Genomic DNA, 23662 nt, shown 5'->3' with positions numbered 1-23662 from the left:
CCAAAGATCATTTTGTTCTTTGGTCAGCCACCCTATCACCACCTCTGAATCCCCTTCAATTATAAGTTTCTTGATATTCAATTCCTTAGCTTTCCGGGCTCCTTCCATAACTGCACATATCTCAGCTCTAAGGGAGTCACCCACTCCAATTGGGCCTGAGAACAAAGCAGAGATGACCCCATTTTCATCTCTAAAAACACCCCCGATCCCTAATTGTCCCGGGTTTCCCCTACTGCATCCATCAAAGTTTAATTTCAAGAATCCACTAGGTGGGGGGGTCCAAGCCACACTCATTACTGACTTGGTCTGCGTGCAACTTGCAATTTCACCCCACTTCCTCAACATGTCATCCACAGTGTAATCTGTGAATATTTCCAAAGATTTCAGCCACTGTACTGCCCTAAACTGTATGATAGTCCTCAAATCTGTTGTCCCTCTCTGAGTTTCTGAGAATATCCTGGAGTTCCTTTCTTCCCACAGTGTCCAACATACTGCAGCCCTTAGTCCTCTCCACATTGTCCTTCCCCTTTTTAACCGCCACCTGAAGAAGGAGGGGGCAAAAAGGCCCTACATGTCTGATGGGGGATTCCAGCTGCATCCAAACAAGGAGAAAGCCCAAACCCACAACGACCTCGCGAAGTGGCACGACACCATTAGGTGAAAACCGGTCTCCCCGTCTACTTTGCACAGAACACACCACTGAGGTGACAAGCAAGTATTGGGTCTCTTCTTTTGGAGTAGATCACCAGTGTTGATTCTTTCCAGATAGGCTTCCCAACAAAAACTACCAACCCTAGGAGGTATAGCTCTGCACCAAACCTCACCAACAGGAAAAGGGGACAGGGTAGGACTGGTGGACTGACTTAAGACTTTGAAGAAAGAAGCACAAGAGAAAATGCCATTGGGGTTAGGTGTCCAAATTCTAGAATCCGCCCTAGTGGGGTCTAAGACAACGTTATCAAGAATTGCAAGAAGGCTCGAAATACAGTCGAAGTCTGAATCCCTCAAATCCCTTCTTAGACCCAAGTTCCACCCAATCCCAGAAGTGGAAGAGGACGGGGTGGTGAAAGACGAGATTGGCTCATTTTTCAAATTAGAAAGAGCGTACAAAGACGGAAACTGATCCTTTATGAAATTACTGGAATTTCATGAAATTACTGGGTGAAAGACGAGATTGGCTCCCCACCCAGGTTTGTTCCCAAAATTTTATGAAATTACTGGAATTCAAGTCATACCTGATATTAGGAATGAAAAAAGGTAGCAGGTCATGAATGGCTTTCCAAGGAGAATTGCTTGTGATCCTAGCTCTGATTCCAACGTCCCATCCGTTGTGCTCCAGCCCATGAATACTTGCCACTATTCTAGCCCATAGCTTCTCCTTCTCCAAAGGAAACCTCCACAACCACTTCTCCAGCAGAGTCATATTCCTTCTCCTAATACTCCCAAGCCCCAAACCACCACACGACTTACTCCTGCACACTATTTCCCAGCTAACTCTATGATCCCTCTTCTCTTCTCCCGGCTCCCACAGGAAATCTCTCATTAACTTCTCTAATCTGTTAGCAATCTTCACTGGGATTTTAAACACCAACATGAAGAAAATGGGTAAGTTAGCAAGCGTGGCCTTAATTAATGTAATTCTCCTGCCAAGAGAGAGGTAATTCTTTTTCCAAGATACCAATCTTTTTCCAAACCTTTCCATCACCGGGTTCCAGAAGCTCTATCTCTTGGGATTATCACCTAATGGTAATCCTAAATAGTTCAGAGGCCACCCCGTGACTTCACACCCCAGCACTTCAGCACTCTCCCTGATCTCTCCCTCCTCTAAATTCACCCCCACTACACAGCTTTTCCCAAGGTTAACCTTCAAGTTGGATAGTTGCTCAAACAGTTGTATCACCGACTTTAAATTCATGATGAACCTCACATTACCACCTTCACAAAACAGAATCGTGTCATCAGCAAACTGTAAATGTGCGAGGGGGGTTTCAATCCTCCCAACCCTCCAGCCTCTAATGAGCTCCCTAGAATCTGCTCTGTGAATCAATTTCCCCAAAACCTCCGCAATTAAAATGAACAATAAAGGAGAAAGGGGGTCTCCTTGTCTTATACCCCTACTGGCTGGAAAGAAATCTACCACTGTCCCATTCACTAGCACTGAATAATGACAATTCCGGACACAGCCCATGATCCACTTACACCATCTAGCCCCAAACCCGAATTTGGTTAAAACATTCCTCAAGAACTCCCAGTCCACCAAGTCATAAGCCTTTTCCAAGTCCAACTTACAGACCACTCCCTTCTTCTTATCCCTCTTAAAGTTCTCCACACTCTCATTAGCAGTTAAAATCTGGTCTGTAATTTGTCTTCCACTCACAAAAGCTCCTTGATAGCGTTTAATGATATCCAGAATTACCTTCTTCAGCCTCAAAGACAACACTTTTGCAATGATCTTGTACAAGCTATTCACCAAACTTATTGACCTAAAATCCTTCGGGTGGGATGCATCTTTCTTTTTGGGAATTAAGGCTATAAATGTAGAGTTCACACCCGGATTGACAATTCCTCTCCTGAAAAACTCCTCAAACACCCACAAGAGATCATCTTTAAAAATATCCCAACAATCCTGATAAAAAGCCATTGTAAACCCATCCGGCCCTGGAGCTTTTGTTCTATCCATAGAAAACACAACCTCCTTGATCTCTTCTATATTAAAGCTTCTTTCCATCCTTCTCCTGTTCTCCACCCCTACATCTGACCAATCCAAACCTTCTACCCACACCCTTCTACTCACAAGCTTTCTTAGAATAGATTTGAAATGCTCCACACAAGCCCTGGCAATTTCCTCTTGCTGTACTAACTCAACTCCATCTACTACCAGTTTAGAGATAAAGTTCTTCCTTCTCCTGCCATCTGCTAGAGAGTGGAAATACCTAGTGTTTCTATCTCCCTCTTACAACCATTTACACCGAGATTTTTGCCTCCAGCTAATTTCCTCCTTGTGCAGGCAATCCTCTAACTGTCTTCTCAATTCTCTCCTGAGGTCATTGTCTTCTTCTCCAAATTCTCCCCTTTCCTCTTTAAAGTCAAGGCTTTCAATCTTCTTCATCAAGTCTCCCTTTCTTTCTTCTGTCCTCCCGAACTCCATCAAGTTCCACTCCTTAATTCTTGCTTTCAAGAATTGTAGTTTCTTATGGAATTTTATCCCCTCCCACTCCACCGACGGGTTACACTCATGCCACCACTCCCTCACTTTGTTAGTAAACCCTGGATGCAGTAACCACATATTTTCAAATCTAAAGGGGGTAGGACCTCCACACCTTCTTTCCTCCTTGCATAACACTATGGGCCAGTGATCCGAGGTCACCCTTGGGAGAGCTCTAGCATCCAAGGTTCCCCAATGTTCTTCCCAATCCAAAGAGAACAGGAATCTATCCAGCTTAGAGCAAATGGGTCTAGATTGGAGATTTGATCATGTAAATGCCTTATGCACTAGGGGAATCTCTTTAAGCTCAAAGGCATCCACAAGACTGTTAAACTTCCTCATGCTTTTTGTCACCCTCTGGTTAATCTTATTTGACTCTTCTGAGAACCTTATCACATTGAAGTCCCCACCCATGCACCAAGGCCCATCCCACAACCCTCTAACATCAGCCAGTTCCTCCCATAGCTCTTTTCTCTCTCTGTAATCATTCAGTCCATAAACATTTGTTAGCACCCACATATAATCATCCTCTTGCTGCTTAAACTTCATGGAAACCGAGTACTTTCCGATCAACTCCTCCATCCCTTCAATCACATCCCTCTTCCACATTGTTACAATCCCCCCGGAAGCACCCCACGATGGAGCCGCCACCCAGCTAATCCCCCTGGCTTTCCATACACTCCTTGCCCATTTGTCACTAAACTCCATTCTCTTAGACTCTTGCAACAACACAATGTCTGAGTCATACCGTCTTATTACCTCTTTTATTGTTGCTCTCTTCTTCGCACTCCCAATTCCCCTCACATTCCAACTAAGAATCTTCATTCTACTTCTTTTACAAACCCTTGCCACCTACCCACTACTTTCCCCCTTTCCTTCTATCTCCTTTTACCTCGAGCTTCTTGTCTCCTTCTACATCTCTCTTTAGTCTCTCTACTTCACTCAACCTCCTCTTCTTTGTTATGATGTGCATCTTCCTCTTCTGTAAACTTTCTTTCAACTCGTTCAAATCCTCCAGCCTACAGCCCAACTTCCCTACAAATTCTGCTATCGTGTCTTCTCTCACCGATTCCGCCACCCCTACCCTTCCTACAGAATCCCCTTCATCTCTGTCCACCTGCCTTTCCTTCCTCTCCTCTATTACCACCTCAGTTCTTTCCTCTCCAACCTTCCTCCCCTTACTGTTACCTCCCTCCTTCCTTGCTTTCTCCCCGTAAACCTCTCCATCTCTACCCTCATTCCTGTCCCTCCTCTCCATTAACCCCTCCTCTCTTCCTTCCTCCCCTTACCTCCTCCAAATCAGCTGCCCTTCCACATCCTTAAACACTCTTTCAATGATTTCCACACTTGTCCACTTCTATACCTTTCTTCCCGCACCTTCCCACAATCCTTCCTTCCCCTCTCCCCCTCCTTAGAGAGCCCGCCTACTAGCTCGGCTGCATATTCATGGGCTACAAGACATGGTACAGGAACGGAATCTGGAACCAAAGACACAGGAGACACATTAGTAGCACAAACCGAAATCACATGGTTACCTGGGACTGAAGGACAAGCTAGAATAGGACTGCTCCCGGCCTCCTTCTCTTGTTCCGAAGTTTGGTAAATAATTATCTTCCTGAGTTGGTTGGGAAGTACTTTTGTCCTTTGGTCAACCTGGTGATCTTTCCACTCTACCCCTGGGTCACCCCTAGAAAGCATATTCCTGCTCTGCTTCCGGTTCTCCCGGTTTTCCCCTTCTAATAAACCTTGCGCACTCTGTGGTCTTGGGAATGAGATAATCCGATTGCAGTCTTCACCCTGGAATAATCTTGCAATATTCCACCCTTCCATATCACCTCCAGCACAGCTGCCTTCATCATTTACACTGCCCACGCTAGAGCCATCGACAGAAAGGTCCTCCGGTTCACCATCGTCTTCACTGCACTGCACCCACCCTTCAAACTTCTCTTTCTTCTCTTCAGTTCCCCTAGTGAAACTTAGCTCCGGCCTCTCTGAGAAACCTCGCACGGGGCTAAGCTCCTTCAAACTGCGTCGGGAGACCCACTGTAACGCCCTCTTCTTTCCTGGTTTCCGACGCTGCGCGCATTCCCCCTTTTGGCTCGCAGTTGGGGACGATGATAGACCGAAACCGAAGTCTATCTTAGTCGAAACCCCAGTCACGTGTTTCTTTAGTGGCTCACGCGCCTTATAAACAATCTGGGTCGGGCCCGCTGGCCTGTTTGGGCCTTTAAGAATACCCTTTGCAGCCCACATGGGCTTTTGCTTTGGCCCATTTGTAAGCACCTGCGAGCTCACGTGACTTTTAAGAAGGTCACGCGCGTCCAGCCCCGACCCCGGTTTGGTTCTAACAGGTTTAAGTTCAAATCTTCCTTGGCCCAGCCCCTTTTCCCTGTTCAGAACAGTCTTGGCGCCAGTTACAACCTGTGCAAAGGACCTACCACCCTCCAGACTGCTCGCTTCTTCCACACGCGAAAATCCCACCCCCTGCCTACTACCCTTTTGTTTCTCCAGCAAATGTTTTTCCATTTTAGTGAAAGTGCTTTTCTTGTTTGAATCCTCCAACCCTTTCTTGCCACGCAGCTCTTCTTCTTCAACCTTCTCATCTCCCTCCATACGAGCCTCTTTCTAGAGCATCGATTCAGTAGATGAAACCAGCCACACTGAGTAGCACTGCCTCTCGACTAGCACCTCTATCTTCCGAGGTATCTCCTCAGGTTTTACTCCATTCAATAAAATGGAAGCTGAACGAAGGTCTCCCCAAAAGGCCCCTCCTAGTGATCCTCCACACATCAAAGCAATGGCTTCAGCAGTTTCTTGCTTCCACAAATGAAAGGGAAGACCTAGCAGACGCACCACCACTCCATCTTCAACAAAGAAATCTTTGGAGTTTGAACCCGGACACCATCTTGATACTGTGAAATTTCCAAGCTTAGCTTGGATGTTTAAAGCCTCAACTTCTACTCTGTTCTCAAGCAAATCCAACAAAGCCTTGTTCTTCTCAAAGGATGTTCAAATAAATGTGCTCTTCAACTTTAACCTTGCTGTTAACAGAACTGCAACTTTCCTCCAGTCAAGAATGGGAGCTGAAGCTTCAACTATCAATTTACTTTCCCAATCCCCTCTCTGTATGTTTACTCCCATTCTGTAATTACCTGCCCCAGCTAACACTAAAGGAGTCTCTTGCTTAGTCTTGTTCACCATACTACTAGACCTGCTTATCTTCCTTTTTACTAATGCTTCTCTTTTTACACTCATACGTTTCAGCAGTTCACATAAGGCGTCAAGAACTGCCTTCCAGCCCTGACTCTTCCTTCCTTCTGGAAAGCAGATCATCTGCTTTCTACCCTTGCCAAAAAATTCTGTCAAGGAGATGAAATAACCTTTAAGGTTTCTCTTACACTCTACAACAACCCTTCTTCCAGATTCTGAGACAAGCTCTTTCCAACTATTTTGCTTGCCTTTGTTACTTGCACCTTCCACAAACTCCTTGAGTCCTTCAATTACCCCCAGTCCTTCTAACAGCACCATCCCTCTCTTTGATTCCCTGATCTTCAAGCTTAGCTGACCATTTAATCTCTGTTCCTCAAATAGGAGTTCCTTAGATTCAATCTTCAAAACTTTTTTTCCAACGGCCTACCTCCACGAATTCTCCCATCTCAGCTCCTCCCCCTCTCCCCCTCTCACCCTCTCACCCTCTCACCAACTCAGACAATGGCGCCAGATGAAAACACAGTTCCTCTCCCTCTCACCCTCTCACCCTCCCAAAACCTATCATTTCAAGCACTTCTTTCCATCTCTTAATATTCTTGAGAACTAGATTACCAGATATGTTGCTACAAAGGACCTTCCTTCTGGTTTCTTCACTGTGTACAAATGAGTAAGCCTGAGAGAGAGTCACACTGTCTCTAGTCAAAATCTGCTGCCTCACAATATCATATTCTGAGTTCAGTCCCACTAGGAACTCAAACACTCTATTTGTCTCGATGTGCTTTCTATGGGTCTGAGCATCTTTGGGACTCTCCCACTCAAGAGTCTCTAAGTGATCAATCTCATGCCACAGGGACTTCAAGGTAGAGAAGTAGACCGATATCGGTTTCTCTCCTTGTTTAAGGGTGTTCACTTCACATTTCAATTCATATGCTCTGGCAACATTAAGGGGTTGGGAGTAAGTTTCTTTCATAACATCCCATATCTCCTTAGCTGTCTTTGCCCACAAATAATTCCGGATAATAAGAGGCTGCATAGAATTACACAGCCATGTCATAACCAAGTAGTTTTCTTGCATCCACTTGGTATATGTCGGGTCTCCCTTGGAAGGTTCTTTCATATCTCCAAGGAGGTACCCTAATTTACCTCTTCCACCAATAGCCATCATGGCTGATTGAGCCCATTCCAAATAGTTTGATCCATCAAACTTTACGGTCGTAATCTGACCACCCATCTCAGAAATACCACCATAACTGATGTTCCCAAGATTGCCTTCTGCCTGAATTTTAGACTCCATTTCTGTCAAGTCTCAAAACAATACTTGAATCACCAATCACCATCAAAACAGTATAGGCCTGATCTATATTCTCAGTGTATGTGCACAAAACCGAAGTAATTCTAATCTGAAACCAACTAGCCAACATAGCAGTAGCTGCCTGTAGATCTCTAACCCCCTTAGAACTCTGAGAACAACTTTAAAACAAAACTGATATGCTAGGGAAAGTTAGGGTTTTAATCAGTCCTAAAAGGAAGCAATTCAGTCGTACAATCCAAACTATATAGATGAGCTTTCAATAGGGTTTTAATCAGTCTTGAAAGGAAGCAATTCAGTCGCACAGTCCAAACTGTATAGATGAGCTTGCAGTAGGGTTAATAAGAAACCCTAGAATCTGATCGGACCTACCAATCAACTTAAGAGTAGCTCTAGATAGATCACAGAGTTCAGTCAACCACTAGGGCTTGCCGCATATCACTTTCAAACCCTAGAGTAGAGAGAAACACAGTTCGGTCCAGGGTTTGATGTAAAACCCTAGGAAATCGAAGAAGGAAAGAGCTAGAATGGTTCGGCCTTCCCCTCCAGATAGGTCCAACCTATCTTCTCTGAAAGAACTTCTATTAAAAAGTAACAACTTACAAGGAAAAAATAGTTCGCTGCCTTCTAGGGTTACCTGAACCCTAGTCTTCTCTGATCCTTCCTGGCCACCAACACTCTGCAACCCTAGCAAGTTTCCAACAGCTGCTAGTACCTCTGGCGATCTCCAAGAATCAGTCTGCGAACTCCTCCTTTTCAGCTTTCAGTCCTAGGAGATTCTCATGTGGTCGGCTGGTATTAGACTCACATGAAAAACCCTAACTTGGCTCTGATACCATGTAGGTTTTCAAGACTGCTATTCAGTCTTGATCACTAAGAGATTTTAGGTTCGATGAGAAGAGAAAGTGAAGAAGATGTAGAAGAAAGAGTGATGGAAGAGCAATAGAACACAGATTTTGAGGAGAAGAACAGAATGTCAATATTCTGCCGCCGCCACTTTAAGTTAATATATATAGGTTATGCTAGCTACATGAAAGGACATATCTTCCCTTGGTGTTTACATCATAACTACTAACAAATAACAACCAATATAAAACTGAAACTAGAAATAACAGAACAAAATAACCACAGCTGTGACTAGATACATTCTACCCTATGGACAGAGTGGTACCACAGCTGTGGGGCCCACATCAATGTTCTCTACAGGAACTAAGGAGCTGCCAAAGTTCCATAGTAGACATTACCATTTCAAACCCAGAACACACCAAAGATTCTTGTTCAGCCTAGGTTGCCAAAAGGTTGTGGCTTAATTTCTTCCCTGCCTCCCCATAAGAGGAATACCAAGCCATTCTTGGCAAGAAGGAAAGGGACCGCATAATTGGATTGTAAGTTTCAATGAAATTCTTTTTTATCAGTAAAACAATCAAAAGAGCTTTACTGATGAAATGAGAGATTGTTATTAGAACCTGATTATTGACTTGGACCAAGTTCTGCAACCATGTATTGGGACTTGGGGCTGATTGCAATAACTCATTTGGAATAAGAATCATGTCAAAAAAAGCTTCAGACTACAGATTTCATTGCATGTTCATGTTTAATGATTCATTCTCCTAAAGGGTATTTGTAATTCCTGCTCAATCTTCGCTTTAAATGTTAAACCACATGGCTTTACTTCTTCATGTAAAACATGTTTCTTATATGTAAGAATTGCAGTAAGATGGCAAGTAAATAATGAGAAAAATATGCAACAAAATATTTCAAATGTACCACTCCACAATCTTCAGAAACTTGAAGTTCCTTGAAACCACTTCGAGTACAAGTCTCCAAGTCAAACAGAGGTACTTTAGTTCTTCGACAGTTCCTTATATCATGAATATTCTGCACAAAGGTTATGGCAACAAGATCATTGATATATATACTGTAAAGCAGAGCTCCTATTAATATCTTAAGGTAGGTTGAGTGATGTCAAGACATATATGAATTCTGTTATATAGTAGATGTTTCTTTCTACCAACCAGAAAAAATGTATGCTGTTTGAAAACATTTTTGAAGGTAAAGTTAAAAAAAAAAGGTATTAAAAGAAAAAGAAAAGTGCAAGGAATCAAAAATTTGATCCGGATAAAAATCAGGGAAGACAATTAAGAAGATAAAATAGAAAGGATATTTGCCATCTTACCTTCGAGAGCAAAGATAGATCAAGAGAGCTAAAGTCGTCATACTTAAAGTCCTTTACTTGGTCAGATTTATAATAGCTTTCAAGAGAAATGACTTCACAACCAACAATATTTGCCATTTTATGAGCTAAACTGGTTTTTCCAGATCCACTTGGACCTCCTGCATGAAAATATTATCCATAATTTTACTGTTAAAACAGCAAACGAAGAGCGGAATGAAATCTAAGGGCTACAAATATACTACATTGTTTAAAAGAAACATTATAGAGTACATCTATCATATTCATGAGTAAGTAAGGATGCTAATCGTAAGAAGAGAAAGTCATGCCAATGATTTATTAGTTCTATTTTTAATCTTAACCATTTACAAGTGCTGGTCTAACAAGCAAGGCTATAAGCCTGTCAAGCAAAACAGATAAAAATGATAATCAGGAGATTGAAAGCATTGGATGGAGATGTGACATTTTATAAGGGAAGGTGGTCTGGAAGACATGACATTTCATCTAGGGAGAACATCATATTTACCTGGATTAGTACATCAGCAAATGAACTGGCAGATAGTATAGCCAGATATGGAATAAACACGAAAGAACTAGGGGTTCCCATTCCTTGGGGCTCATTATGAGATTCGTGTTAGGGGGGGGGGGGGGGGTTCTATGAAGACTTGGTTCAGACTATCCTTCTTGGCCTTATCTTTTCTTATATATGCAGCTGGCACCTCTATTCTCTCTTTATAATATACAAAATCAAATAGAAAGCATGTTCCACAATCTCCTGTTGGAAGTTTTGTACTTAGTTATTAATTTTCGTAGTTACTTGTCTATTAGCTATATAATGCATATTTGTGTGTGTGTGTTGGAGATGGGGGTAGGGGGGGAGAGAGAGAGATGGCAATTACACATGCAATCCCATATTACCTATGCCAACAATAACAGGGAGGCCCTTATTCTCCAATAATGCCTGAGAAACAATAGATAGAGAGTGCATCAACTCTGGAAGGATCAAAGATATTAAATAGCTTAATCAAATCCAAAGAAAACCTACAGAAAGCTTTCATGGAAAAAAAAAATAAAGCTTTCATGGAAACTTTTTCAATATTACTTACCTGGATTGCTTGAACAGAAAGAAGCAAGCCTCTATCCAAATCACATGAATCAGGCATTGGAACAAGCTGCAAGTTATCCCTGAAAGCAGAAGAATCTGTGGTTGCTTCATGAGAGAAGCCTAAACTTATATAGTTATAAGATAATGGCATGCAAAGCACCTGGCTATGAAGAAAAGGAGAGAAAGAATAAGTGCTCCTGGAAAAAGATCCATAAATCCTAACCTATGACTGAGCTGTCAGCATGTGGATGGTCCGAGGAGATGAACTGCCATGTTGCTAGCACAGGCTCCATTTGGGACTTTGTTGGGGATCGAGTCCAAGGAAGAGATAGATCCTCAAGCCTCTTAACAAGGTTAGGAGTAACACGAATTGGCTTTGGGGCACCAATCACCCTTTCTTGACCCCCAACTGAAGGTGTATTGGACAGAGGTGGTGGTGTATTAAGACGTGGGACACCTGAAAGTGGGAAGAACTAATTTGGTCAAGCAACAATTAAGACCCAAAACAAGGAAAATATAACATATATAAATAAATGGGTGTACAATTGTGCAGAAAAGCAAAAAAGTGAAAAATAAAAAACAAAAAAATAGAAAATAAGATCCATACCTTGGGTTTCAAGGATCATTTCTAAATATGATTTAGTGATCCATGGTCCACTGATGCCCATTCTAGAAGCTTCTGCACCAACTACCTAGAGAAAAGGACCAAGAGGGATGTAAATCACCATAACACCTTAGATAACTTCATCATAAAAGCCTTGGAAACAAGACAGTAAAAATAAATAGACAAAAAAGTTATGAAGAAAAAATAAATTGCAATCTTTATCAGAATATGCAAGTGAAGGCCATGGACAACGAGGTGATGTTCTTAAAGTCTGAACCACAAGATATTTAAGGAAGTTTTTGTGCATCCTCAGTGTTTCAGACACACTACACACCACAAAAGTTCCAACCATCAAGGATCAAAATTGTGGAGCATGCCTGGCATGTATAAAAGCCAGTAGGAAATCAACTCATTGTGCCTCTTTTTTTTTTTTTTTTGCCTCTTTTTTTTTATCAGTAGCAGTAAATTTCACTAAAAGAGAATAAGCTTACAGAGGGGAACTAAAATATCTTAACTCCCCAAGTATGTCGACAGACACCCAAAAGGAAAAAGAACAATAACATCTGAGCCCAGAAAATAGAATTCCTAATCACCCTTTGTCTAGCTCATTGTGCCTCATATTATTAGAATGGACTTGCATCATGGCTAACTTGTGAAGCCAATGGATGTTAAAATCATTTCATCTAGTGAATGCATTTTCACAATAACGGATGCTTCTTTCCCTCTTTATCTCCTTTACTCTTTTCATTCTTGTTTGAACAGCAACAGGAAGTTCTAATAATATGAAAATTGAAAGATTTAATGGTTTACAAAAGGGTATAGAATCCACAGTAAAGAAAAAAGAAAAAGAAAAAGAAAACTAGACATAGAAACACAACTTTCCATTAAAGCTTGACCACTTGAATACAAAATTGGTCTATCAACACCATGGACAAATCTTAATTCCATAAAATACCAAAAAGTTTAAAGTTATAGAAACTGGCAATATTTATCAAACAAAAACTCCCTTCAATAATGAATCCATACTTTCCTATCTGTGCCCCTCAACACCATGAATGTCTCGCCAAGAGTATCAATCATTTCAAGTGATATTGACACATTTCCATTACTGACTGATGAAGACGCACGTTTGTAACTAACTACCACAGTGTATCCCAAAGCTAGCAGCCCTCCCAAAGTCATCCGTCCAACCTGTTACAAAAGATATAAAGGAAAAATAAAGGTCTTCAGAATATGATAAGTAGCATCCAGATATCCAGTGCCTATGTTCACAACTAAAACTAAATAGACAAGAATTTAAATGGTGATTTAGCCACGAGAGGGAGGAGTGTAACCCTACTGCCATTTGTTGGCACCTTTGGAAAGAAAAGAATACAAGTATATACGAAGAATGTAAATGATTTTTGACAAAAAATATCCCATGGATATCAATGAATCTTATTGACAAGGTTTTGGTTTGTCATATTAAGGGTGTACTCAAATTGGGATGTTTTTTTCTGTAGATGATGGTACCATGGCAAACTATAAAGCTTCTTTTTAGGATATCATTATACCTTCATTCTTTTTGTACTTGTTTATTTTTGTCTATAATTTAATATTTTTCCTGGTTACTTGTTATCCAGATTGCAGAGCTCATTTTGCCAGGTACCCAGACTGACCAAGCCCATCTCTGATGATTTGAACATGTCTGGGACCTTCCTCTTGGATTAGGTTCCCATACAATGGAAACTTCTTCTATTAGATTTCTATTGTCTGTTATTGTTTCTTCCTCTGGTAAGCAGGCTTTTAGTTTGTTTAGCCAATGATCCTCCAACCAAAGATGTAACATGGAAATCAATATATTTAAGTAACTAAGCTTGACAATTAAAGGTAAACTAAACAAGGAAATCCCAAGGGACAACACAAAATTTACAAATTACTCATCAGCAGGCAAGAGGTCTGGTTTACATTCTGTATGACTTCATATCACTAGCATAACTGGAACATGATAACAAGAAGAGTTTAAGCACCAAAAAGAGGGGTGGTAGAACAAAAAAATTATTTTTCAAGCATCTTCTTGGAAAAGAATCAAGCCAACATGAGTTACCAAGAACATTACATGAAATTGAAACTTAATAAGAGAACTATGAAGAAATGTAAGACTAAAATCTTAAAATGTCAAGTATGCAGAAAAATCACCAACTCAACGACATAAAATGCAGCAAAGCAAGCCAGACATTCAGTGGAAAATTATTATGCTTACATCTGTCAAGTAATTTCAAGATAAAAATATACATGAATCAGGTCTTATAGCATTAAGTGGTCAAATAAGGAACAAAGACCTAATGTTCTTCAAGACAATTGAAGATGACCTAATATTGATTGCAAAAGATAAAGTAAAACTAATATTCATTAAAAATTTAACTTACCTCAAACTCTGCTTTTGGTCTGATTATGTAATTCTTGTCAACAATCCTCTGATCACCTAGAGACAAATAATATCTGATGCCAGACTGCCGCACCTTTATCCAGTCATTAATCCGTGCTTCTTCACTTGCAGATGGTGGTCTGAGGTACATCTCAATAAAACTGAAAATAACATGTCCCCAAAAGCTAATCAACGTTGAAGGTCAACGACACTTCGCCTCCTAGAGTAACAAAATTTTTTGATTTGACAGTATGGAAGGAAAAAAAAAAGTAATTTCAAAACAAGATACTTTTATTGCTACACTCACTTCTCTGACTGTGCCTCATTTCCATGAAAAGAGTAAGCTGAATGTCCAGCAGGAGACTGCTGCAAAGGTGTAATGTCTCAGCCAAAGGGAAAAAGTATTAACCGAATGATTAAGCAAGCACAAAGTGCATGCATTTTATTTTTTTATCAGTAGAAGAAAATTTTATTTAAAATAGATTTAAGACAAAGATTTGCAACATGTAGATGGGAATGTTGTTCCCGATTTAGTACATATTTCTGTTCCACTTTACAGCTCAGCCCAAAATAATTGTTGCCCCAGTGCCCCCTGTTTTGCAAGAGCATAAGCTAGCCCATTAGCACTCCTTCTGACCCATTTGAAATCAGCTTCTACCTCCTTTGCAATCTTTTCCACTTCCCTAATCACGTGTTTGAAAGTCCACGGAGTAAGTCTATTATTTTTAGCCCATGAAATGACCACTCTTGAGTCCCTCTCCACCTCAATATGCCTAAGTCAGCTTCTACCTCCTTTGCAATCTTTTCCACTTCCCTAATCATGTGTTTGAAAGTCCACGGAGTAAGTCTATTATTTTTAGCCCATGAAATGACCACTCTTGAGTCCCTCTCCACCTCAATATGCCTAAGTCAGCTTCTACCTCCTTTGCAATCTTTTCCACTTCCCTAATCACGTGTTTGAAAGTCCACGGAGTAAGTCTATTATTTTTAGCCCATGAAATGACCACTCTTGAGTCCCTCTCCACCTCAATATGCCTAAGTCCTAGCTGCTTAGCTAGCTTCAGCCCTTGTAACAGAGCTAATACCTCAGCTTTTAGTGAATTACCAGTGCCAATCGGACCTGAAAACAAAGTCAATATCCTCTTCTCAGAATTTCTGATTACTCCTCCTATACCTGATAGTCCCGGATTTCCAAAGAAGCTCCCATCAAAATTCAGTTTAATCCTGTTGCCTTCTGGGGGTTTCCACTCCATCCATACTTTCTCTTTCACTCTTGAAGACTGTGCTACTTCTGTCCATGTTCTTAGAATGTCTGTGACTGAGAATTCTTGAAAGCAGTGTCTTGCTTTCAATAATGTCCTGCTTTCAATAATTGTTCATAATAGAATAGTGCTTTATGTGACTTTGAAGGTACCATTTTTTTCCTCTCTGCTTTTTTGTTCCTCCTAGAACTCTAGTGGCCAATTAGGCCAACTTGCTTGAAATACTTCCTTTTGATTGATCTCAAGAACCATTGACTTTATGTTAAGAAATCATAAAAAGGCATAATGCCAATCTTTTTAAATCCAGTGCAACATCCCTCCAGGCAAAGGCAAATAAACTAGGCATATCAGCTGTTCAGCTAATCGACACAAATGACTTGGAAGAATGAAAAAAGTAAATTCCAAAGGCATAAGAAACAAAAAAAAATGCAAGAAATACCCCAAATGTAGATTTTAGTTTAATCTGATTATAGGATTTCACAGGGAGTACAAACCCTCTAGTTTGCTTTACACAAATTGGGAAAGAAAAGGCACCAAGGAGCTCTTTATTACAACCATGCAATATGTATGGTTGATCATTTCTGCATGGGCCCAGATTGACTGGCCCATCCCACATCAAGCACACACATGGCACGGGCCAGGCCCGGAAATTTAATATAAATAATATAATATTTATAATATATGTGTATTATATAAATTATATTTATAGTATATATGCATATATTAATATATGTATAATAAATTTTTATATATTTTTTCTGTAATTTTAAAATTTAAACATAAATTAAGATTAAACTTTTATTTAAAAAATACAAATTCATTAATTTACAGATGCAAAACTGGATGCTCAGCGTGGGCCCAGACATATACCATCAGACGTTGGGTGCAAGCCAAGCTGGGCCCAGGCAGCCCAAAATGCTGTTACTACCTTGTAAAAACCCAGCCCAGGCCTGGCCTGGATTGTCCCATGATAATCCCTAATTGTTGAACAGCAGGATGACAATACCCCATGCTATCATGTACCACTATCAAGTCAACTCAGTTGCCTTAGCCCTTAACCCCAACTATTTGGGTTCAGGTACACAAATCCAGTTATGCCAAATTGTTAATCCACTCTATCAAGATCCATTATTTTCTATCAATTTTTTACAAGTACTAGGAATTTTATTAATATTACGATATACAAATTTACAATCTGAATTACAATTTTCTACCAAATTGTTAAGTCGTTGGAGCTATCAAGTTGGAGGATGCTTGGTATCATTGTATACAATTTATTCTTTATTCTTTTAATAAAATTTCAGTTGGCAATCAAAAAAATCCATTAGGATACCATCAGGTCCCAAAGGTTTTCATACCTTCACCTTCCTCAAGGCTTTATTTTTTTTTTAATTTCTCAAGCCCTAATTCTATGAATAATATATCATTATATGTATGTTCTCTACTTCCTACAGAGCTCCTAAGACCTTTAAAATTTTGGTTCCCAACATGCTCTTCATTCAATAATTTTTTAAATTATCTTCTTCACATCTCCTTAATCTCCTCATTTGTTGCTAAAACTTTTTTATATTCAATTTGATGCATCTAACATGATCTCTATTTTTATTTTTCTTCTCCTTTATCTTTGCAATTTTTTTTGATGAATGAATGGTATTTTATTAAATAGAGATAGAAATAATACAAGCATGAAGCACCCTAAGAGGAGGCACGAGGTGTTACCTCCCCTTAAAGGTGGTTCCAAACCCAACTCTTTTCAGATTGCAGTTACAAATTAGCCAAAAACAGAGAATCCCTTGAAGTCACTTGTTTAGCTAAAGAATCTGCCATTTGACTAAAAGCTGAGGTATTAGCTCAGCTTTTAGTCATTTGACTTTTTTTTATGCTCGTAAGCCATTTGACTTTTTTTTATGATGTCCCTATATCCCCAAACAACAGTTTCTGGGTCCGACATCTTTGCAATTTTTTATCAATAACCAACCATTTTATTATTAGTAAATTTTAATGTACAAAGTACAATTACAATCACCTGCTGGGGAGATAAAAAGTATCTCCCGTCCCACTCTTCTCTTACAAAAGCGCCCAGAAAATTTGATCTCTCTCCACCCCTTGTTTAGCTAAAGCATCAGCCATGCTGTTTGCTGTCCTCTGCACCCATTGGTATCTCACTTCATATCTCTAGTAAGCCATCTGATTTTTTTCATTTCTGTAAAACCAAAGAGCTGCTTCTCCATTCTGCAGCAATTCAATCATAATTCTTGAATCTCCTTCAATGATTAACTTCAAATTTAGTATCCTCACCCTTTGCACTCCTTCCATGACAGTCATGATTTCAGCCATTAGAGAGTCTACTAAACCAATCAGCCATGAAAATAAAGCCACTGTATGGCCTCCTCATTCTGGAAGATACCCCCCACCCCTGATGGAAGATACTTCCATCAAAATTAAGCTTCATGAACCCTTTCTCTAGGGGTCCAACTTATGCATAAGGTTTTTTTTTTATAAAGTCCTTGCCACCTCCTTCCATTTTCCAATGATATCATGTAAGTTAGAAACTGACCAGAGGTTTTATCTTTGCTGGTTCATATATATCCTTCTCACCCTCCTTTGTATCTAGTTTCTTAAAGAGTTCTTTATAAAAGACAATCATGACCAATCAAAAAGAAAAAAAAAAAAGACAAGTCAATAACAAGGGAGGATTAGGAATTGAGTGCTTAAGGGACCAAAAACTGCATTCTTGGGTAAATGGATTTAGAGATTTCCGGAGAACAAGATAGCTTATGGCATTATGATCAAGATCATTGGGGGTATCAATAATTTTAGACGAGGCACAGGCCTTCCAAGGAAAGCCACATCTCCATTCCCTTGGAAATCCATCATTGCTATTCTCCCTAAGTTCAAAAGCCACATCTCCATTTCCTTTTGTATTCTCTTTTTCTTTTAATGAACTTTCTCTTTATTCTTCAAAAAAAAGTTTTTTTTTTGAAAAAGGTGTTAACAGATGTTATTTTATATATGTATAGTACCGCAGGGGTACTATTGTACTTTTCCTTTTCTTTATGTTTAGTTGTTGTCGCCCTAGTATAAATATAACATACGCCGCCTGCAGTATCTTTTGGGGCTCTCAGTCCTCTCGTCTCTCTTCTCCTCTCTCCCTTTCTCTCTTCTTCCTGCACAACATGGTATCAGAGCAGGACATCCAGGTCTGAAGGGTGAAGTCGTGCAGTCTGTCTTTTCCTCTTCCAGCATGTAGAAGACTTTGTTTCGAGGGTGACAGACTTTCAGAAGTTATCATCTGCTGTTCATCTGCTGTTCGGCTGTCCTGATGTTCGACTGAAGTACCACTTTTTTTTTACTCTCTTCTCCTTTCTGGTCGTGCGCACCTGCGCTGGACCTGTACTAGGCCTGCCGATTGGATGTGAGGTGAGCTGCACCTCTTTCTTTTCCTTTTTTATGGGGCCGTTTGATCCCTGTGAAACTGTAGGTCGTAAGGACCTTGTTTATGTGCTGCAACAGCAGCTTGTTTGGTGGACTGAAGGTCTGGAAGTGGCTGGTACCTTCTGTAACAACTTTTTAAGGCTGTGTTCCTCTTTTGGGTGTTGTTTTTTTAATCTGAAATCATGAGTGGTGAAGATTCTGCTACATCCGGAGTTTCCTCCACGCTGAATGGAATGAGTGGGGGTGTGGACCTATCCTTTCCCATGGCTGTTGTCCCTCTTGATGGTTTGAATTATTTAGAGTGGTCAAGAGGGATCAAGTTGTACATCACTGCAAGGGGGAAGATAGGTTATATTAATGGGAGAACAAAAGAACCACATTCTGGGAGTGCTGAATATGATAGATGGAATCAGGAAAACAGCATTGTTATGTCTTGGCTTTTAGTCTCTATGCAACCTCAAATAAGGAGGAATTTAATGTGGGCTGAAACGGCAAATGAGATCTGGGAACAAGCAAAATCAACATATTTGGAACTGCAACACTATGCAAAAATCTACCAACTACAGGCAAAATCGTCTACTTGTAAACAGGGGGAGAGGTGTCTATCTGTATATTACTCTGACTTGACTTCTGTCTGGAAGGAGTTGGATCATTATCAGAGTGTGGAATGGAAGTGTGATGAAGATGCAAAACTGTACAAAAAGCTCGTCTCCCAGCAGAGAGTGTTTGCTTTCTTACATGGTTTGAACCCTACATATAAGTCTATCAGGGTCCAGATCCTCGGTTCTAAGGATCTTCCATCAGTTCAGGAAGTTTATGCTCTTGTACAATCTGAAGAAAGCAAAAGGAATTTAATGAACAGTTCTGGTGGAGATGCAGTTGTGTTGGCCGCGAAAGGGAGTGTTACTACTAGTGGAGGAAATTCTTCCAGGAAAGGAGATCTTCAGAAAAAAAATGGATGACAAAGATAAATTGTGGTGTACTCATTGCCAGAAGCCCCGACACACCCGAGATACATGCTGGGATCTTCATGGAAAGCCGAAATGGGCTTAAGATCTGAATAAGAAGCAAAGTCTAGATGTGAATAAAAGGTCAGGACAGCAAGGTACAAAGAAACACACTATGGCCAACATGGCTACTCAAGAGAATCAGCCCCCCATCCATACTGTGACTCAGACACATTCATCTGGATCTGACCCAAAGGAGGATATTATGAATTCCTTCCGTGACCATTTAGAGCTCTATGGTAGAGCAATTCGTCAGATGGATGCTCCTCCCTCAACCTCATTTGCATCTACATTAGGTAACTCTGCCACAACTTTCCATGTTGCTTCTCATACCCTTGACTCTCCATGGATCATTGATTCTGGAGCGTCAAAATACATGACTGGTACATCCTCTTACTTTCAAACCTATCACCTTCTTTCTGGAAGAGACAAGGTGAGACTAGCTGATGGATCATATGCTTCCATAGATAGTCAAGGAACCATCTCTCTTCCCCTCAGCCTTACCCTCTCTGATGTTTTACATGTTCCAAAATTTCCCATCAATTTGTTCTCTGTTAGTAGTGTTACTAATTCCTTAAACTGCTCAGTGACCTTTTTCCCTTCTTACTGTGTGATCCAGGATCTGGCCTCGGGGAGGACGTATGGTTGATGAACTTTACATGCTGGAGAATAAGGTTGGTCTACATGTTACAGAGTCTAAGAGTCAATCCTGTAAGAGTCAAGTTTATTTATGGCATTGTCGCCTTGGTCATTTATCTTTTGAGTCTTTGAAAGTTGTGTTTCCAGATCTGTTTAAGTCAGTGTCCGTTTCAGATTTCTCTTGTCAAACGTGTCAATTGAGTAAACATTGTAGAACTCATTTTCTTCCAGTGCCATCAAACTCCTCGGGAGCGGATCATACTCACTCAGGTACCTTGGTTCCCAATGATGTCCCTGACCCCATTACAATTGATACCTCTATTGCTAATGACCTTGACCGTCCTATTGCTCACAGGAAAGGTGTTAGATCGTGCACCACTAAACACCCCATTTCCAAATTTGTTTCCTATGAAAACATTTCACCCTCTTTTCATGCATTTCTTACTTCCATTGACAGTGTCCCTATCCCTAAGAATGTGGCAGAAGCTCTTTCAGTACCTGAATGGACAGATGCCATGAAGGAAGAAATTAATGCCCTTCATAAAAATGGCACATGGGAACTTGTTGATCTTCCTAAGGGAAAGGATCCAATTGGATGTAAATGGGTGTTCACCATCAAACATAGGGCTGATGGCACAGTGGAGAGGTATAAAGCTCGTTTAGTGGCAAAGGGGTTTACACAAGTGTACGGAGTTGATTATGTAGAGACTTTTGCTCCTGTTGCCAAGATGAACTCCATTAGAGTTCTATTCTCTCTTGCTGCTAATCTTGACTGGGATCTACATCAGCTTGATATCAAGAATGCATTCTTGAATGGTGACCTTGAAGAGGAAGTTTACATGATACAACCCCCTGGCTTTCAGGCTCAAAGCAATGAACAGAGGGTATGCAAGTTGAAGAAGTCTTTATACGGGCTGAAACAATCACCAAGAGCCTGGTCCAGCAGATTCCATGTTGCGGTTCAGCAAAAAGGATACAAGCAATGTCAATCTAATCACACACTGTTTGTGAAAAGAGGAGAAGGTAAGATTGCTGCTTTGATAGTATATGTTGATGATATAATTTTCACTGGTGACTGGAAGGATGAAATCCAGAGGTTGAAGAGCTTTCTTGCCACACAGTTTGAAGCAAAGGATCTAGGGCCTCCAAGATACTTCCTTGGAATTGAAGTTACCCGCTCAAAAAGGGGTATCTTCATTTCTCAAAGGAAGTATGCCCTAGATTTACTCCAGGACATTAGAAAAATGGGAGTGAAGCCAGTTGACTCTCCCATTGATCCCAACCATAAATTAGGTGACAGCCAAGGTGAACCTATCAAGGATGTGAAACAGTTTCAGAGACTTGTAGGGAGATTGTTATATCTTTCTATGACCCGCCCAGACATTGCTTATGATGTTGGTGTCCATAGCCAGTTTATGCATGCACCTATGTCCACTCATTTTGAAGCAGCAGAAAGAACCCTCCGATATTTTAAAAGGTTTCCAGGTGTTGGCTTGTTGTTTCAAAGACATGGGCATTTGAAAGTTGAAGTGTATACTGATGCAGATTGGGTTGGATCTCTAAATGACAGAAAGTCTACTAGTGGCTACTGCACCTTTATAGGAGGAAACCTTGTTACCTGGAGAAGTAAAAAGCAAAGTGTGGTGGCTAGATCCAGTGCTGAAGCTGAATATCGAGCAATGGCTCATGGAGTGGCTGAAAGTATGTGGATAAAGAATCTGTTGAGTGAGTTGGGTTTTCCAGCGGACAGGCCTATGACCCTATTCTGTGATAACAAAGCAGCTATAAACATTGCTGCTAACCCAGTGCTACATGATAGAACAAAACACATCGAAGTCGACAAGCATTTTATCAGAGAGAAAGTCATCACAAGCGAAGTGTGTACTCCCTATGTCAGCTCTGAAGACCAACTTGCAGACATCTTTACAAAAGGACTACACCACTCAAGACATCATGAGCTATGTGACAAGTTGGGCATGATTGATATCTATGCTCCAACTTGAGGGGGAGTGTTAACAGATGTTATTTTATATATGTATAGTACCGCAGGGGTACTATTGTACTTTTCCTTTTCTTTATGTTTAGTTGTTGTCGCCCTAGTATAAATATAACATACGGCGCCGCCTGCAGTATCTTTTTGGGCTCTCAGTCCTCTCGTCTCTCTTCTCTTCTCTCCCTTTCTCTCTTCTTCCAGCACAATAAAAGGTAATGTATTAATCAACACAAAAAAACAACCATATAACAGCAAGAAGCTGCACCCAAAAAGATCAAAGCCTATACACCATCTGCCGGGCCTGTTAGATACAACAAAAAAGAGAACCATAAGGGATACCCCCCAAAACACCCATAGACAGCCACCCAAGAGTATATTCTGCCCCACAGGGCCTTTACAATTTCATTTACAGAGTTAAAATTATTTTCAAAATTCTGCTATTTCTTTCAGCCCACACAGTCCACACCAGGGCTAAAGGAATTAAATCCCAAATCAGTCTGCTTCTCCTACTCAGCCAGCTGCCAACTCCAAGGCAAATCCTCCATTGTAGCAGGGAAACAGATCTGAACTCCAAAGGTATCCAGCAACCTGCCCCATAAACTCCAAGTGAGGCCACAATGCATGAACAGGTGGTCTATAGACTCCTCCACTTCATTACACAAAACAAAGACACCGTTATTAACCAGCACGCTTCTCACCCCAAAACCTTCCAGCAAACCCCCCCCTCCAAAGTTCAAAAGACTTTTTATAGTAAATAAAAAGATTTATTGAAATAAAAAATCAGAATACAAAAAAAGTGATAAAAAATCACCAGCCAAAAGGCAAACAAAATCACCTCACCCTTCTTGGAACAAACAGATAAACCAAACCTCAAATGCAAGTCAAATGGCTCCCAGAAAAACACACACAGATTATCCAACTCTTTTCCTAATATCCTATCTTTTCTCTTCAGCAATATACACCCCGCTCAGATTCCAACACCTTCTATTTATATTTCATAACCCTTCAATCAAAAGATTCTTCCTTGTTTTCGGAACAACCAAATCCCATTTCCTTCTTCCTTTTCCTAAACACTCTTATTTCTTTTCTCCTCTAACTCCAGAATAACTTTTTTGGCATTTTTTTTATTTTCTACTATGGCAAAATTTTCTCTCCTTCAAAAATGAACAATCTGAGTTTCATGCTTATCTCATCTTCTTTTGTATTACTCATTTAAATCTACCTTCTTATCTACTTTTTCCATCGGTAAATTTAGATCTTATTAATTTTAGGCCCTGTTCATTTACCGGTAAATGGGGGGGGGGGGAGTTGGT

The 23662-nt window shown here is 40.5% G+C and overlaps 1 protein-coding gene across 8 annotated transcripts in view; it reads right to left on the bottom strand.

Annotated features, from left to right (window-relative positions):
* Positions 1-23662, bottom strand: part of LOC104609946 (P-loop containing nucleoside triphosphate hydrolases superfamily protein) — a 54417-nt gene that overhangs the window by 18432 nt on the left and 12323 nt on the right. For 6 of the 8 annotated variants that reach the window (XR_016085569.1, XM_010276392.3, XM_088903379.1 and 3 more), the window contains 9 exons: positions 14321-14379; positions 14015-14174; positions 12633-12797; positions 11610-11694; positions 11226-11459; positions 11004-11098; positions 10816-10858; positions 9901-10058; positions 9492-9602 (listed from right to left, as the gene is read on the bottom strand). Coding sequence is in view for 7 of the 8 variants with exons in the window: in XM_010276392.3 (XP_010274694.1) it covers positions 9492-9602; positions 9901-10058; positions 10816-10858; positions 11004-11098; positions 11226-11459; positions 11610-11694; positions 12633-12797; positions 14015-14174; positions 14321-14379 (1110 nt within the window). In the remaining variant the exon portion in view is untranslated. The remainder of the gene's footprint in view (positions 1-9491; positions 9603-9900; positions 10059-10815; positions 10859-11003; positions 11099-11225; positions 11460-11609; positions 11695-12632; positions 12798-14014; positions 14175-14320; positions 14380-23662) is intronic. The other 2 variants (XM_010276393.3, XM_088903382.1) reach the window with 1 other exon arrangement.

Source organism: Nelumbo nucifera, chromosome 4 (assembly GCF_055504915.1).
Source record: "Nelumbo nucifera cultivar China Antique chromosome 4, China Antique-T2T, whole genome shotgun sequence".
In the NCBI taxonomy this organism is placed as follows: Eukaryota; Viridiplantae; Streptophyta; class Magnoliopsida; order Proteales; family Nelumbonaceae; genus Nelumbo; species Nelumbo nucifera.
The sequence above is the reverse complement of the archived record's forward strand: the minus strand, read 5'-3'. Positions and strand labels throughout refer to the sequence as shown.